This window comes from Molossus molossus, unplaced genomic scaffold, assembly GCF_014108415.1.
Source record: "Molossus molossus isolate mMolMol1 unplaced genomic scaffold, mMolMol1.p scaffold_m16_p_22, whole genome shotgun sequence".
In the NCBI taxonomy this organism is placed as follows: Eukaryota; Metazoa; Chordata; class Mammalia; order Chiroptera; family Molossidae; genus Molossus; species Molossus molossus.
The window spans coordinates 16,701,812-16,717,428 of NW_023425358.1; the positions used below are offsets into that span (position 1 = coordinate 16,701,812).

General features: G+C 41.7%; 1 protein-coding gene across 1 annotated transcript in view; it reads right to left on the reverse strand.

The window, feature by feature from the left end:
* MAPK1 (mitogen-activated protein kinase 1) overlaps positions 1–15,617 on the reverse strand; it is a 106,214-nt gene that overhangs the window by 36,887 nt on the left and 53,710 nt on the right. The window contains exons 3-4 of the mRNA XM_036277097.1: positions 13,427–13,616; positions 1,286–1,402 (exon numbers count right to left, since the gene is read on the reverse strand). Of these exons, the coding sequence (XP_036132990.1) occupies positions 1,286–1,402; positions 13,427–13,616 (307 nt within the window). The remainder of the gene's footprint in view (positions 1–1,285; positions 1,403–13,426; positions 13,617–15,617) is intronic.

Genomic DNA, 15,617 nt, shown 5'->3' on the forward strand with positions numbered 1-15,617 from the left:
GATCCCACTTCTAGGAATATACCCTAAGAAGCCTGAAAAACCAATCAGAAAGAATATATGTACCCCCATGTTCGTAGCAGCACTATTTACAATAGCTAAGATCTGGAAACAGCCCAAATGTCCATCAGTAGACGAATAGATAAAAAGGCTGTGGTACATATGCACAATGGAGTACTATGCAGCTGTAAGAAAGAAAGATCTCCTTATCCTTTGAGACGACATGGAGGGACCTAGAGAGTAGTATGCTAAGCGAAACAAGCCAAACAGAGAAAGACAAGTATCATATGATCTCACTTATTTGTGGAATATAATGAACATAACAGTCTGAGGAATGGGACCCAGAGATGTGGAAGTGGGGTACAGATGGACAATCCCCAGAAGAGGGAGTTAGGGGGAGAGATAAACCACAGAACTTATATGCAGGTATGCATGAACAATGGACATGGACAACAAAACTGGGGACAGGGTGGGGGGGGGAGGAGTCAGTGGGGGGAAAAAGGAGAAACATCTGTAACAAAAATAAATTAATAAATAAAAAAATAATACTGAATCTCAATCCCCATAGAAGCCCTCAATACTTGCCACCTGTTTCATAAGCCTAACAAAGATATACTTCACTTTTTCTTGCTTTTATATATTTATTCAATTATTTTTTCTGACCAAGACTCAGACCTTATTAGAAGAATATGCCTGCGAACTAGATGCACTCTTCACAGCCATTTGGCAATAAGAGGAACATGTCATTTGGAAGCAGGATTATCAAATAATTTTGAAATAATTCCTAGCAGTTCCTATTCTTTCCACACCTATATTTTCTCTAAATTATATTATAATTTTGCTGAAGAGACATTCTTATTATGAGATAAATCCGACCTTTATAGAACAGCCCTGGTTTATGTTTACAGAAAGACACATTATCAGATCACCTCTAACACCAACCCAGGATGCACCCAGCAGTGGCAGCAGCACACGTAAAAGCTGGCACAGGTAGAACTTCACCAGATCTGGGCAAGAACAAGAACCATTTACTGTAAGAGTAACCAGAGAGGCATAGCCTCCAACTCTGTAACACGTCAGCACTACTCCTGCTGAGGTGGAGAGGTCAACACCCAGGGCCCAGAGTTCCATGTTGAACAGGGGATAATGACAGGACCTTGGTTCTGGCCAAACAGGCCAAGACTGAGCCCAAGTGTAAACAGGCTTACTGAGAGGGAGGGCTTACTGCAACACATGTCCAAAGTTCTTTTGCTTCCTGGTTTTCTTTTTAAGCAAACTTGCTTCTTACCTTGGAATTCAACATAATTTCTGGAGCCCTGTACCAACGTGTGGCTACATACTCTGTCAGGAACCCTGTGTGATCATGGTCTGGATCGGCGACGCGGGCCAAGCCAAAATCACAGATCTAAGAGAGGGGAAAAAAAAAAAGAACACCTTAGAGATTCTAACCAATTTAATACCAAAACATCATAAAAATAAAAAAGATAATAGCAATAATGATGGTAATAAGTAATTGTTAATATTACTATGTGGCAGATACTTTCCTGGGACTTCTACAAACTCATTCTCATTTAATCCCCGAAACAACCTGAAAGTCAGTGATGACAATTCACATGTCAGAGACAAGGAACAGGCTGGAGGAGTCTGTAACAGGACATTTTAAAAGGCATTCCCCTCTTTCAATACCTGTTTATTCCCTATCAATCTCATTTAGGCTGCTTGACAAAAACTGTTCTGTATAAAAACAAAGTCACCAAAAACCACTTAGGATCCTTTCTAGGGCCCCCACCTGCTGGCACTCCTGAGATCATCACTGCTGAGGTTAGCTCCTCAACCTGTACTCCTACTTCTCAGACTTCACTTTCAGATGTTCTTCCACCTGTTCCATGAATGTAGTTATTTCCAAAGACTGTTTCCACTCCACCCCCTTGTAGTCTAATTCACTCCCAAAGCTTTAAAAGAGATTTCATAGCTAAAGTCAAATCTTTTCCCCCTTAATATCCAGCTTCTAATTTCTCCTGACTCACAAAAAGTACTGCTGGCCTTCCATCATCTGGCCATTCCACACTTCGATACTATTGACTCCAACATACATACATAAAATATAACTATAATATACTAAGTCTAACACAACTGCAGGATATTTTAACTACTTGATTCCTGGGGAACTAACCTAAGAAAGAGAGAAGCGTGGCCCTGGCCAGTTTGGCTCAGCGGTTAGAGCGTCGGCCTGCGGTCCGGAGAGACCCGGGTTCGGTTCCCGCTAAGGGCACGTACTTCGGTTGCAGTTTGTCCCCGGCCCTGGTTGGTCGTGCGGGTGGCAGCCACTCGATGTGTCCCTTCACGTTGATGTTTTTCTCTCTCTCTCCCTTCCTCTCTCTCCCTCCCACTCTATCTGTACAAAAAATGGAAAAATATCCTCGGGTGAGGATAAAAAAAAAAAAAAAATTAAAAAAAAAAGAAAGAGAGAAGCGTGTTAACAAAGATAGGCCAAAGTACAGAATGCAGCCTGGAAAACAGAGACTAGTTTGGCCTGAGCTTAGGCCATAAAATGGAGAGAAGAGGAAGGGACATGCCTCAGAGATATACATAGGACTTAGATGAACACCAATCCCTGTTTAGATATTCCGTAGTTGAGTGCCTCAATAATTCAGAAAAATTTAGAAAGCTCCCATCCACCTTACAAATGTCGTCCTTGGTGAAACAGGCATTGCCTTGCAGTACCTCTGATTCCACAGGCCCTGCTGCTTGCTTCAACTGTAACATTCAAGAAGAGTTACATATCTGTGTTGCATAATTTCCATCTTCTGACATACTGTCACTGTACCTTCAAAAGGAACAAATAGCATATCTGCTCCTCCAGTTATTCTTCCCAAGGCCACTGTCTATGTGTACTCTCATAGAGTTGCATAGTGAGAAAATATTGGGTCTGGCTCCATAGTTATGACAGCTAACTCCAGTCACTGTACTCTCTCCATCAACATAACCTCCACCACAGGCACCACTCTCACCTGATTTACCTGCCAATGCCATTATACCCCTCACACTCATGGGCCTGTCAGAGGATCTGGTTAATATATGGCCAAAGGCGTTTAAGGGGGATCATAAGTTCTAACTTTGGCTTGACTTCTCTTGAGGCTTTCATGTACTTATACCCTATTTGTTTCTTTAGAGCCTTTTCTAACAATACCTGTGAAGCAAATTGCAGGAAACCACCTCAGTACTTGTTCCCATGAGGTTCACTAGCAACATGATCCCATTTAGAATGATTTCCAACTTAGAGAAGCAACAAATGATTGATTTCTTCTTACACTTGAAGGATAGTCCTCTACACTATTAACAGCCCTCACCTACCACACCGGACTACCACCAACCCATTTCAATTGTGTGTGGCTTGAACTTCTTAATACATCTGTGATCCACTGTTTCTCTTTTTTTCAGGGCTAACCTTCTGATTCAAGTTCAAACAGAGCTCACCACTCAGCCTGCCTTCTGTAGTGTAAATGGACACCTGAAGCCACATTCTGAATCATGCTGAGAAAGAATACTGCATCTTGTCAGTAGCAAAAAACTAGCATAATTCCAAGACCATGATCACAGATTCTCCACTAGTGTCACAGACTGGATGTGTCTAGACATGATACATAGCTTTTCGAGGGTCAGGTGAACCACAAAAACAAATCCCAGGTAGATTTTTAAAAATGAGAAAAAAAGAAATCCACAGATCAGTAAGGCCAGGTGTCTCCACACTTCTCTGGACTTAGACAAAAGCTAGTCTCCCTGCCTGCAATCTAATTCATTCTTTAAATCTTGCCTAAATGTTTTTTCCAAAATGTATGTCACCTCTCTAACTCAAAAATCTTTAAACCTTTGCCTACTGAATGGAGCCCAAATTTTTTAAGCATGACTTTCAAGACAATTCACCAACTGCCACCAAACCCCCTTCCTAATCTTGTCTCTCCCTCTACCACCTCTGTCCCACATCTGTTCCTATTTACTCCAGACTATACTGGCCATGCAATGCCCTCTCAACTGCGTGCCCTACCTACACCATTCGCTTACTCTAAATACCCAGTTTGAAAGTTACTCTTCTAAAAAGCTTCCCAGGAGTCAACACCACTTCCAAGAATTACTCATTTTTCTCAACTCTCTAATACTTTGTTAGACATTTATTATATGTAAGTACACAAACACAATGCATCATAGTTGAGCATATCCCTGTCTCCCAAACTAGAATGTAAGTTGCTAGAAAAAGGCAATACTTGAATTACTTTTTATTCCTAAGTGTCCTATACATAGTGAGCACTCAACACTTGGTGAACAAATGCCTTCCTTTAAATGTTTTAGGAAGCATGACAACTGGGATGAATTAATTGGCAGACATTCTAGATTGGCAGGTGCTTGGATAACATCCTTTCATCCATCATTTAGTTTGTTTTTTTAAATCCTCACTCAAGGATACCTTTTCCCTTTATCTTCAGTAAGAGTTGGGGGGGGGGAGGACAAAGGGAGGAAGAGGAAGGGAGGGAAGAGAGAGTGGGAGAGAGGGAGGGAGAGGGGGGGAGAGAAAGCGAGAGAGAGAGACAGAGAGAGAGAAGTAAGAGAGACACATCAACCCACTGCCTCCCACACAACCCTGACCAAGGCCGGGGACTGAACAGCAACCAAGGTATGTGCCCCTGACCAGAATCAAACCCAAGACTCTTTGGTCTGCGGGCCAACACTCTAACCACTGAGCCAAACTGGCTAGGGCATCCATCACTTAGTTTTAATGTTGATAAGAAACTTTAACTTTTGCTTATATCAATTAGCCTATGGTAAAACTGGTTTCATTACATGTCATTTTCTTTTTTTATCTTCACCCGAGGACATTTTTCCACTTTTGTTCAGATAGAGTGGGAGGGAGAGAGAGAAACATCGATGTAAAAGGGACACATCGAGTGGCTGCCTCCTGCACGACCCCAACCAGGGCCAGGGACAATCACCATCGAGGTACGGGCCCTTGACTGGAAGTGAATCCGCAACTCATTGGTCCATGGGCCAACACTCTAACCACTGAGCAAAACCAGCCAGGCTCATTACATGTCAATTTGCATCAAGTTGAAGAACCCATCAATGACATTAAGAATTTACTGTATTTTCACAGTATCTGAATTACTGATAAACTCTTAAAAATAAAAATCAAGGTAAAAGTTACTAGGCTAAAATATTATATTAATAATCATGTTAATAAAATTAGTGTTCAAAGTGACAACAGTAAGGAAGAAAGAAAAATTAAAAATAGGAATTAGTAGCATTTCTTCACTAGGAAAGACAATTGAATGTATTACTATGCTGCAACACATCTGCTTCTTTAAAGTTAAAACCAAGGGTACAGTTGCTCTTCCTTGTCATTTCCTTCTAGGAAATCCAGGCCAAAAGCTTTTAGGTAGGATCATGTGACCTAAGGGTCTCTGTGGGGTGGGGAGAATCACAGCAGCCCAGGGAGATATGTACATTCCAAGTGGAGTTAAGAGTGGGTCCAGATGGAGACATGGTCTAGGTGTAAGATGAAGAGGGAGTACATGTGGGGAGGCAGCAGAAGCCCACCCAGGGGATTAGACTGAGCAGGGTGAACAGAGGATCCATGGAGTATAGTGCATAAATCAATTATTTCATTGGAGGTTGAAAAATAATTTTTCTAATTTTATCATTCCTTCTGAATTTTTTATTGACTGGCATTCTTTTTAAAGAAAGTTGTCGGCCCTGGCCGGTTTGGCTCAGCGGTTAGAGCGTCCGCCTGCGGTCCGGAGAGACCCGGGTTCGGTTCCCGCTAAGGGCATGTACCTTGGTTGCAGTTTGTCCCCGGCCCTGGTTGGTCGTGCGGGTGGCAGCCACTCGATGTGTCCCTTTCACATCGATGTTTCCCTCTCTCTCTCTTCCTCTCTCTCCCTCCCACACTGTCTGTACAAAAAATGGAAAAATGTCCTCGGATGAGGATTAAAATAAATAAATAAATAAATAAAGTTGTCGTTCGTCAACAGGAGCTATTTGTTTACCCTGATACAGAGATCCTACTAGAAAGATAGGAAAAATGTTTAATTCTTTTCTTTTAGTTACCAATTTTCAGAATAGTGAGTTGGTATAAGGGGGACCCATGTTTTATTATTTGTATACCCCACACCAAGTACAGGGCATAGAATCAGCAGGTTCTCAAAATTACTGGTTACAATTTAAAAAATAAAGAGGAAGATGTGACTTTAGACTTTTTTTTAATCCTCACCCGAGGACATTTTTCCATTTTTTGTTCAGATAGAGTGGGAAGGAGAGGAAGAGAGAAAGAGAGAAACATCGACGTGAAAGGTATACATTGAGTAGTTGCCACCCGCATGACCAACCAGGGCCAGGGACAAACTGCAACTGAGGTATGTGCCCTTAGTGGGAACTGAACCCGGGTGTCTCTGTACCGTAAGCCAACGCTCCAACTGCTGAGCCAAACCGGCCAGGGCATGAGTTTAGACTTTTGAAAAATTTCATAATCATGGTCATCAGTGGAAAGCTCATGTGATTTAAAAAAAAAAAAAAAAAGGTACTGCCTGGCTGGTATGGCTCAGCAGTTAGAGCGTTGGTCCACAGACCAATGAGTCATGGGTTCGATTTCAATCAAGGGCATGTACCTAGGTTGTGATTCGTCCCCAGCCCTGGTCGGGTCGTGTAGGAGGCAACCAGTTGATGTGGCTCTATCACACTGATGTTTCTCTCTGTCTGTCTGTCTCTCTCTCCCTCCCTCCCATTCTATCTGATAAGTAGAAAAATATCCTCAGGTGAGGGGAAAAAAAATACCCATAACACTGTAACACAGAAGACTAACCAAATTTATATGGCATTAGCAAAACAAAAACAAAAACAAAACCCATCAAGGCTACAAAATAAAAAAGCAGTATTTATTATTATTCCTTATGAAGGAAGACAGACAACTAGGATATGACATATAGCACTCCTAGTTGGCTATTTTGAGGGCTGTATAAAATTTTCAGAGTCCTCTTTCCCAGGCACTCCCAGAACCATGTGCTGTGACCCAACATCCTAGGACTTCTACTTGAATTTCTGTGGGCTCAGTCTAGCAAATAGTGAGGACACAGACTAGAGAACATATATCCCCATGAGAGTTCCACTAAAAATATGCTAGCAAAAATCTCCAATTAGAGATCAGAAATTTATAAGCCTTGTGTTTCTGTGGCCCTGAGAAAGAAAAAGTCTACAAATAAAGGTCCCAGAAGGGTCCCAAGAGGCTGATGCCTGGTGGGTCTCAGGACTTCAGATATTAAGAGCAAAGCATGAATATGGAAAACAAAAGAAAACTTAATGCTGTTGGCCTTGACTGGTACCAGAGTCAAAGTTAAACTTCTAGGACACTGAGAACAGCTGATATCCTGAGGGCTCAAGAGTTGGAAACACTTCAGTAACACAGAAGCCAATGGAAAAAGAAACAAATGACATAATTACTTACTTAAAAATTCATAAGAAGGTAAGAAAGGCCACAGGTTATAAACTTTCTAGGCACAAGGGCCTGTGGAATGAGCAATGAGATCACCCCCAAGGTACTGAGAATGTGATGGGTGTACAGTGACTCCAAAGCTCAAGCAAAAAGGACTCTTCTCCCCATCAGTGCTCTCATCCCTCATATATCTACCTGAACTGCCACCATAACCCTGACCTGCCTTTCAGACACACTCACTAGAACAAATCATTGACTTACGTGGCATACCATACTCATCTTTGGAATGAGACTATCTCGTGAGTATTTATGCCTATGTAAATGAAGCACAGTCCATATGTACTTTTTTGAAATGTGGGTGAATTATACTGATGTAAATAGTTAAAACATCCTATTGTGTTTCAAGAGTAAGAACGATGCCTGGATTCTGCAGATGTAGTAGTGAGTAAAATGGCCCTAGTTAAAAGAAAAGTTCACAAACAGTAAAGAGGCATCAAAGTAGTGTGGTTCTGTTTATCTTCTTAAGGGTAAGCATTTTCAAGCAAAAGTCAATTTTTCTCAGAAATATTACCTAACTAAAATATTGACTGAGAATATTTCTCCAAAAACAAATAAAACCAATCTGCCATAACAGGGTTGTGATAAGAAACAGAAAGAAAAAGAAAAGCACTAGGAGACAAAAATATTCACTGTAATTTTTGTTTTGTTTTGTTTTTTTTATCCTCACCGGAGAACATTTTTCCATTTTTTGTTCAGGTAGAGTGGAAGGGAGAGAGAGGAACAGAGAGAGAGAGAGAAACATCGATGTGAAAGGAACACATCGAGTGGCTGCCACCCGCACAACCGACCAGGGCCGGGGACAAACTGCAACCGAGGTACGCGCCCTTAGCAGGAACCGAACCCGGGTCTCTCAGGACCGCAGGCCGACGCTCTAACCGCTGAGCCAAACCGGCCAGGGCTCACTAATTTTTCAAGAAAACCACTAAGAGCCAAGAAAGTATGGACATTCCTAACTTCATTTCTTTTGTGCCCACCTGTTTTTTAAAAAATATTTTTTATTGATTTTTTTAGAGAGAGAGGAAGGGAGAGAAACATAGATGGCAGAGGGAAACATTGATCAGATGTCTCCTGCAGGCCCCCTACTGGGGATTTAACCCGGAAAACCAAGGCATGTGCCCTGACTGGGAACTGAATTGGGATCTCTCAGTCCATGGGACAATGCTCAATCCACTGAGCCACACTGGCTGGATCCCACTTGGCTTTTAATTGCACAGATCCATGGGAAAGGATTTGGTTTACATCCCTTGTGGAAAGTACATGACTCTAACTCAGAAGGATCCTAAGAAGCGACGGAATCCAATCCAACTGTTTCTGATGTAGGAGGCGGTCTTCCACATCTCATAGGATGTCAGCCATCCTGTTTTTAAACTTCCAGTGACAGCAGATAAGTTGACCATCTAATGACAGAACCCACTGTCTTTTTTATCTAGTTCCAGAAGGCTCTCCATGATTTACTTCCAAACAACCTCTCCAGTTAGTGTCAATGACTCTCTATTACTCACTCAAAACTGCAGCAACATAGTACAGTGTTTAAGTACTAGATCCCTTATTCTCCTGACTTATTTCTGTTGTTCCTTCTGCCTACATACCCTATGCACAACATAGAAATTGGTTTACTAAAAGTATACTCATCCTTAGAGGAATACTATCTTCTTCCTGATACTTGCCATAGCCCCAGCTAGACCTAATCCACCTCTCTTACTTGTATTTACACACCATTCTTTTCAATATCTCAATTACAGCAAATATTATTACAATCATCTATTATTTCATATTTCTGGGACACTCATCTCCCTTGCCAGGTATACTTTATAGGACTTATCACAGGAATGTCTGTTGAACTGAAGTACATGAAATGATCATTGCTATACATCTGCATATATTTTTTGAACAGTTTTACTGAAGTGTAATTCACATACCATACAACTCACTTATTTCAAGTATACAATTCAATGGTTTCTGATATTGCAATCACAGGTTATACAACCATTACCATCATCTAATTTTAGAAGATTTTTATAACTGCAAAAAGAAACCGCATACCAACTAGCAGTCTCTTCCCTGTCCCACCAGCCCTAGGCAACCACTAACCTTTCTGGCTTTTTAGAATTGTCTGTTCTAGACAATTTATATAAATGGAGCTATACAGTATGTGGTCTTTTATGACTGGCTTCTTTAACTCACAAAATAATGTTGCAAGATTCATCCACATTGTATCTGTACTTCGCTCCTTTTTGTTCCATTGCATGAATCTACCACATTTTACTTACCTATTATCATCTGAACATTCGAACTGTTTCTACCTTTAGGCTATTTTGCTACTATAAATCTTTGTGTACTTTTTGTGTGGTCATGTTTCATTTCACTTAGGCATACACATAGGAGTGAAATCCTCACCAACACTTTATCATCTGATCTTTTTATTACAGCCATCCTACTTTGTATGAAGTGGTATCTCATTGTGGTTTTGATTTGCATTTCCCACTAATGTACTTACTGGACATTTGTATATTTTCTTTTTTTTTTATCCTCACCAGAGGACATTTTTCCATTTTTTTTGTTCAGGTAGAGTGGGAGGGAGAGAGAAGAAGAGAGAGAGGGGAAATATCAACATGAAAGGGACACATCGAGTGGCTGCCACCTGCATGACCAACCAAGGCTGGGGACAAACTGCAACCGAGATACGCGCCCTTAGCAGGAACCGAACCCAGGTCTCTCTGGACCGCAGGCCAACATTCTAACTGCTGAGCCAAAGCAGCCAGGGCTGTATGTCTTCTTTAGAGAGACGTCTATTTAGATCCTTTGCCCATTTTAAAATTGGATTACCTTTTAAATGCTGAGTTGTAAGAGTTTTTCATGTAGTCCGGATATGTCGTATCAGATACATGACTTACAAACAATTTTGCTCATTTTGTGGGTTGGCTCTTAACTTTTTTGATGGTTTGTTTGTTCATTTATTTATCTATCCTTTGATGATTTATTTATTTATCCTTACATTTTTGCATTTATCTTCAGATAGAGTGGGAGAGAGAGGAAGAGAGAAACACCGATGCGAGACACATCGAGTGGTTGCCACCTACATGATCCCAACTAAGGTTGGGGACAAACTGGAACCAAGGTAAGTGCCCATAGCGGGAACCGAACATGGGACTCTATGGTCCGTGGGCCAACACTCTAACCACTGAGCAAAGCTGGCCAGGGCTGATGGTTTATTTTGTAGCACAAGTTCCTAATCTTGATGAAATCCAATTTTTTCTCTTTTGTTGATTGTGCTTTTGGTGTCAATGTCTAATAATGCAAGATTGCAAAAATTTCTCCTATATTTTCTCAGTATTCTAGTTTTAGCTCTTCGATCCATTTGGAATTCATTTTTGCATACGATGTGAGGAGGGGCCCAATCTCATTCTTTTGTGCATGGCTATCCAATTGTTCCAGGACAATTTGTTGAAAAAATCTGTATTTTCCCCCAGTGAATGATCTTGGCTTTCTTATTGAAAAGTAGTTGACCGTAAACATATAGGTTTATTTATTGACTCTCAATTCCATTCCACTGATCTATATGCCTACTCTTATGCCAACATCACACTGTCTTGATTACTATAGCTTTATTCTTTTGTAAGAGTGTTTTGGCTATTCTGGATCTCATGAATTTCCACATGCATTTCAGGAATAGCCTGTCCACTTCTGCAAAAAACCCACCTGGGGCTTTGATAGGGACTGCATTAAATCTAAAGATTGATTTGGGGAGTACTAACATCTTAACAATATTAAGTCTTCTAAACTATGAACACAGGACATTTTTACATTTATCTTTCTCATTTTTCATATTTTTCTTTTTTAGGTAGGAAACACCTTTATTACTGGCTTTGATTCATTCATCGTGTAGTATCCAATGTGGATCACAAGCACAGAGGAGCCGCCTGGCACAATCAACTCTTTCCTGGCTGGGGTTGCCCCTCCAGTCCAGATACCAGGAGTTTGTCCATCATACCAGGGAAGCTATCCCTACCTTCTCAGAAGTTCCTGGGGTGCTAAGGGTCAAGACTGTCTCAGGATTAGAACCTCAGTCTCTAAGTTTTTCAACAAATCTTGACCATGGATTCTGGGGAGGACAAGGCAGAAGCCTGGATGATTGGTCACCTTTTGGTTTCATGATCATTTAAAAAACAGAACAGGAAAACACTGCGCAGTGAAAATAAACAAGAGTCTGAGGAGAGAGGCTGGAGGGTCCTTGGTCTGGGGATTCCCCTTGAGGCTTGAGCAGCTGTGTCCCTTGAGTTCTGCAGACCAGGTCATATTGCCCCAGTGTCCTATCCAGTCACTGGCCCAAGCTGTAGGGCCAGCTGAAGGTACTTCCTTCTGAACAGCAGCATGTTTTGGATCAGCATCTTGCACACAAGACACATGAAGAACAGCGGGAGATGAGGGAGGTGGGGACAGTGCACAAGGTGGGAAGCCAGAGCAGCAGGCACTGGAAGCACTGGGACTGGAACAGGTACTGGGACCACATGTTCTTGGTGAGAGCCACCTGTACCTTCTCCTGCAGGCTCTCCATGTGCGCCGGATCCAAGAGGCCACGGACATCAGGTGTAACAGCATGATGGCCTTGAGATAGAGGTACTTGGCCAAGTCGGCCTACAGGCAACCCAGCTTATCTACCTGTTCCTGGTAGGTGCACATCCAGTCCACGAAGGCCACAGCAGTCATGGGTGCGGTGTGCAGACCAGTGACAGCCAGTAGTGGCACTGTGTGCAAGGGCAGCATGGCCTGCAATTCATTCAGCACAAAGAGGTCACTCTACTCAGGTGCAGCAGTGCCATCTGGTGGGCCACTGGCAGGTCGGGGAAGAAGGGCCTGTGGCACACTCAACTCCACCTTGCTGAATAGCAGTTTTGCTGCCAGCTCGCACATGTTATCCGTGCCTAGCACCACACCTGCCACACAGCTGCGGTCCAAAAGCACCAGGCCGGCCTTGGTACAATCAACTCTGACACTGGCTGCCAGGGAAGAGGTCTCTGCCCTCCCCTGCTGCTGCCAGCACACAGTCCAGTGGGGTGCCTGAGAATATCTAGGCCTTCTTGAATTCATATGAATTTTTATCAGACTTAATCTACATCCTTTCTACTTATCTAAGACATAAATAGATTTCCCTACTTATTTGGCTCTGCTACCTATTAAAATAGAAATAGAAAGATATGCTGCGCATTTTCAAGGATAAATTCTCAGGACTGTAAAGGATCTTGAGTTTCTATTTACTAGGAATGCCTTATTTGGCATCAAATTCATTGAGATTTTCTGAGTGTTCCTTTTATAAAATTTATTAAAGTAAAAGGTTACCAATGAAACAGATGATTGTTTTAACTTACACATAATGCACATGATCCTATTTTTATATATAAGTATAAAAGTATACATTATGTAACATCAAAGAAAAAACTCTGGAAGAAAATACACCAATCTGTTGTAATGCTTACCTCTGGAGAGGAAGGAGCAATGGGATGGAAAAGAAGAGAACTAGCACTTGAATTTTTTTTGCCATAAAAATGTTTTCATGTTATTTCTGGTATAATTTTATTTATTTTATTTTTTCCTTTATTGATTTTAGAGAGAGAGGAAGTGAGAGGGAGAGAGACAGAAACATCAATGAGAGAGAACATCAATTGGCCGCCTCCTGCAAGCCCCTCACTGGTGACTGGGCCCACAACCTGGGTATGTGTCCTGACCGGGAATCGAACCAGAGAATTCTTGGTGCATGGGTCAACGATCAACTACTGAGCCACACCGGCCGGACTCTGGTAATAATTTTAAATACAAGCAACAATAACTATAAACACGCCCCAGTAAAAGTTTTTTCCAATATATTTCACCCTAAAAGTAAATAACCTGCCTGACCTTGAGATCGCAGGTGGTATTGAGCAGCAGGTTGGAAGGTTTGAGGTCACGGTGCAGTACGTTAGCTGAATGGATATATTTTAACCCTCTGAGGATCTGGTAAAGAAAATAGCAGATATGGTCGTTGCTGAGGTGTTGTGTCTTCAAGAGCTTGTAGAGATCTGTTTCCATGAGGTCCTGTACTATATATCTGTTTGGAAAGGTTAAGGTAACACACCAAATAGCTGGTCACACTAAGCAAAGTACTGAAAACAAATGAATCCTTTCCCCAAATGGTTCACTATTTCATCATGAGGACAACAAGAGGGAAATGAGAAACTGATGAAAACTTAGTATTCTTTTATGAAAGAAATCTGAAGTAGTTGACTCTTCAATGATTGGGCCCACCACCTGGGCACGTGAGAGGCAACAGGCATTATATCTCCTTGATATGACCCATTACTAACCTAGACTAAGACTTGAAACAGGCTGTTATGGAAATACTGGCCAATTCTGAAATCCTAACTTTTTTGGCCTCTGAATTGTTTATCATCAAAAAGCCCCTCCAAGGCTGCTGGAAAGAGCTGGGCAAGAGTGGTGACCAGCAAGCATCTTTTACTCCCTTCTTTCTTTGGTCCAGTAACAACTTGTAATGTCACTGTTCTTTTCCCTCCATTCTTGTTCCCATCTTCTCAAAAATCAACCACAAAACTTTTGGAGCCCTTGCCGGTTTGGCTCAGCGGTTAGAGCGTCAGCCCGCGGACCAATGAGTTGCAAGTTCAATTCGATCAAGGGCACGTACCTCGGTTCTGATTTGTCCCTGCCCCTGGCTGGGGTCGTGCGGGAGGTAGCCAATAGATGTGTCCCTTTCACGTCGATGTCCCTCTCTCTCTTCTCTCTCTCTCTCGCCTTCCCACTCTATCTGAACAAAAATGGAAAAATGTCCTTGGGTGAGGATAAAAAAAAACCCAAACTTTTGGAAATTCAGGCCTAAAACACACTAAATTCAACCCTCAGTCTATGCTTGACCTCAATTATATTAACACTCTAAATAAGTAAGACTGTGAAGAAGTTATACCAAGAAGGAGCCTGTGCTTGTTTTGTTCCTTTCTTTCTTGCCATGTATCTAAGCATCTAGAATTTTAGCTATGGCTAACATCTTTACAGAAATTAAGTTATAAAAGCCTTTAGCTCTTAATTTCACTATATTATTATTTCATTAGCATTTTTCGCATCTCTTTTATGCATTTCTATGTTAGTTTTTGTATGTCTCCTACAGATTCATGCTAGATGAGACACAGTATGGGGTTCAAATGAAACTTACTTGAAAACTTGTCATCTGAAAGAGATTTGATTTTTTTTTTCTTTAATCCTCACCTGAGGATATTTTTCTACTTATCTTCAGATAGAGAGTGTGTGTGTGTGGGGGGGGGCATTGACACAAGAGGGAAATATTGACTGGTTGCCTCCTGCACAACCCCAACCAGGGCAGGGATGAACTACAACCAAGGTACGTGCCCTCGACTGGAATCAAACCTGGCAACTCTTTGGTCGGTGGGCCAACTCTCTAACCTTTAAGCCAAACTGGCCAGGGCAAGAAATTTGATTTTTATGGCAAAAGGTAAAGCAGAACAGGTGGTAGGGGCAGGAGGTATTTCACTTAAAATATCACTACAACTTAGTAACAGGGTTATTTAAAAATGAAAAGGGCTGCCTAGATAGTGAGCTATCTCTCCCTGGAGGGGCAGAATGCAAATTAAGCAAACTGGTAGGAATGCTGCACTAGCCGAAACTGTAACTTTCTTCTGGCAGATTCTCTTCAGTATATTTAATGTCTATCTTTCAAATGTAGTCTTTAACCAGACAGCATCCTCTGGACCTCCTTAGTCCAGATTTCTAAATGTTGATCATAGTTAATCTAATTTCAGAGGTGAATTACCTTAAAGATCATGAGGGCTAGAGTACCTTAATTTTATTTTTAAAAATTTTTAATCCTCAACTGAGGATATTTTTCCATTTATCTTCAGATAGAGTAGGAAGGAGAGAAAGGGACAGAAAGGAAGAGAGAGAAACACTGACAAAAGAGGGACACACCAACTGGTTGCCTCACCAGGGACAAACTGCAACCGAGGTATGTGCCCTTGACCAGAATTAAACCCACAACTCATTGGTCTGCAGGCCAACGCTCTACTGCTGAGCCAAACCAGCCAGG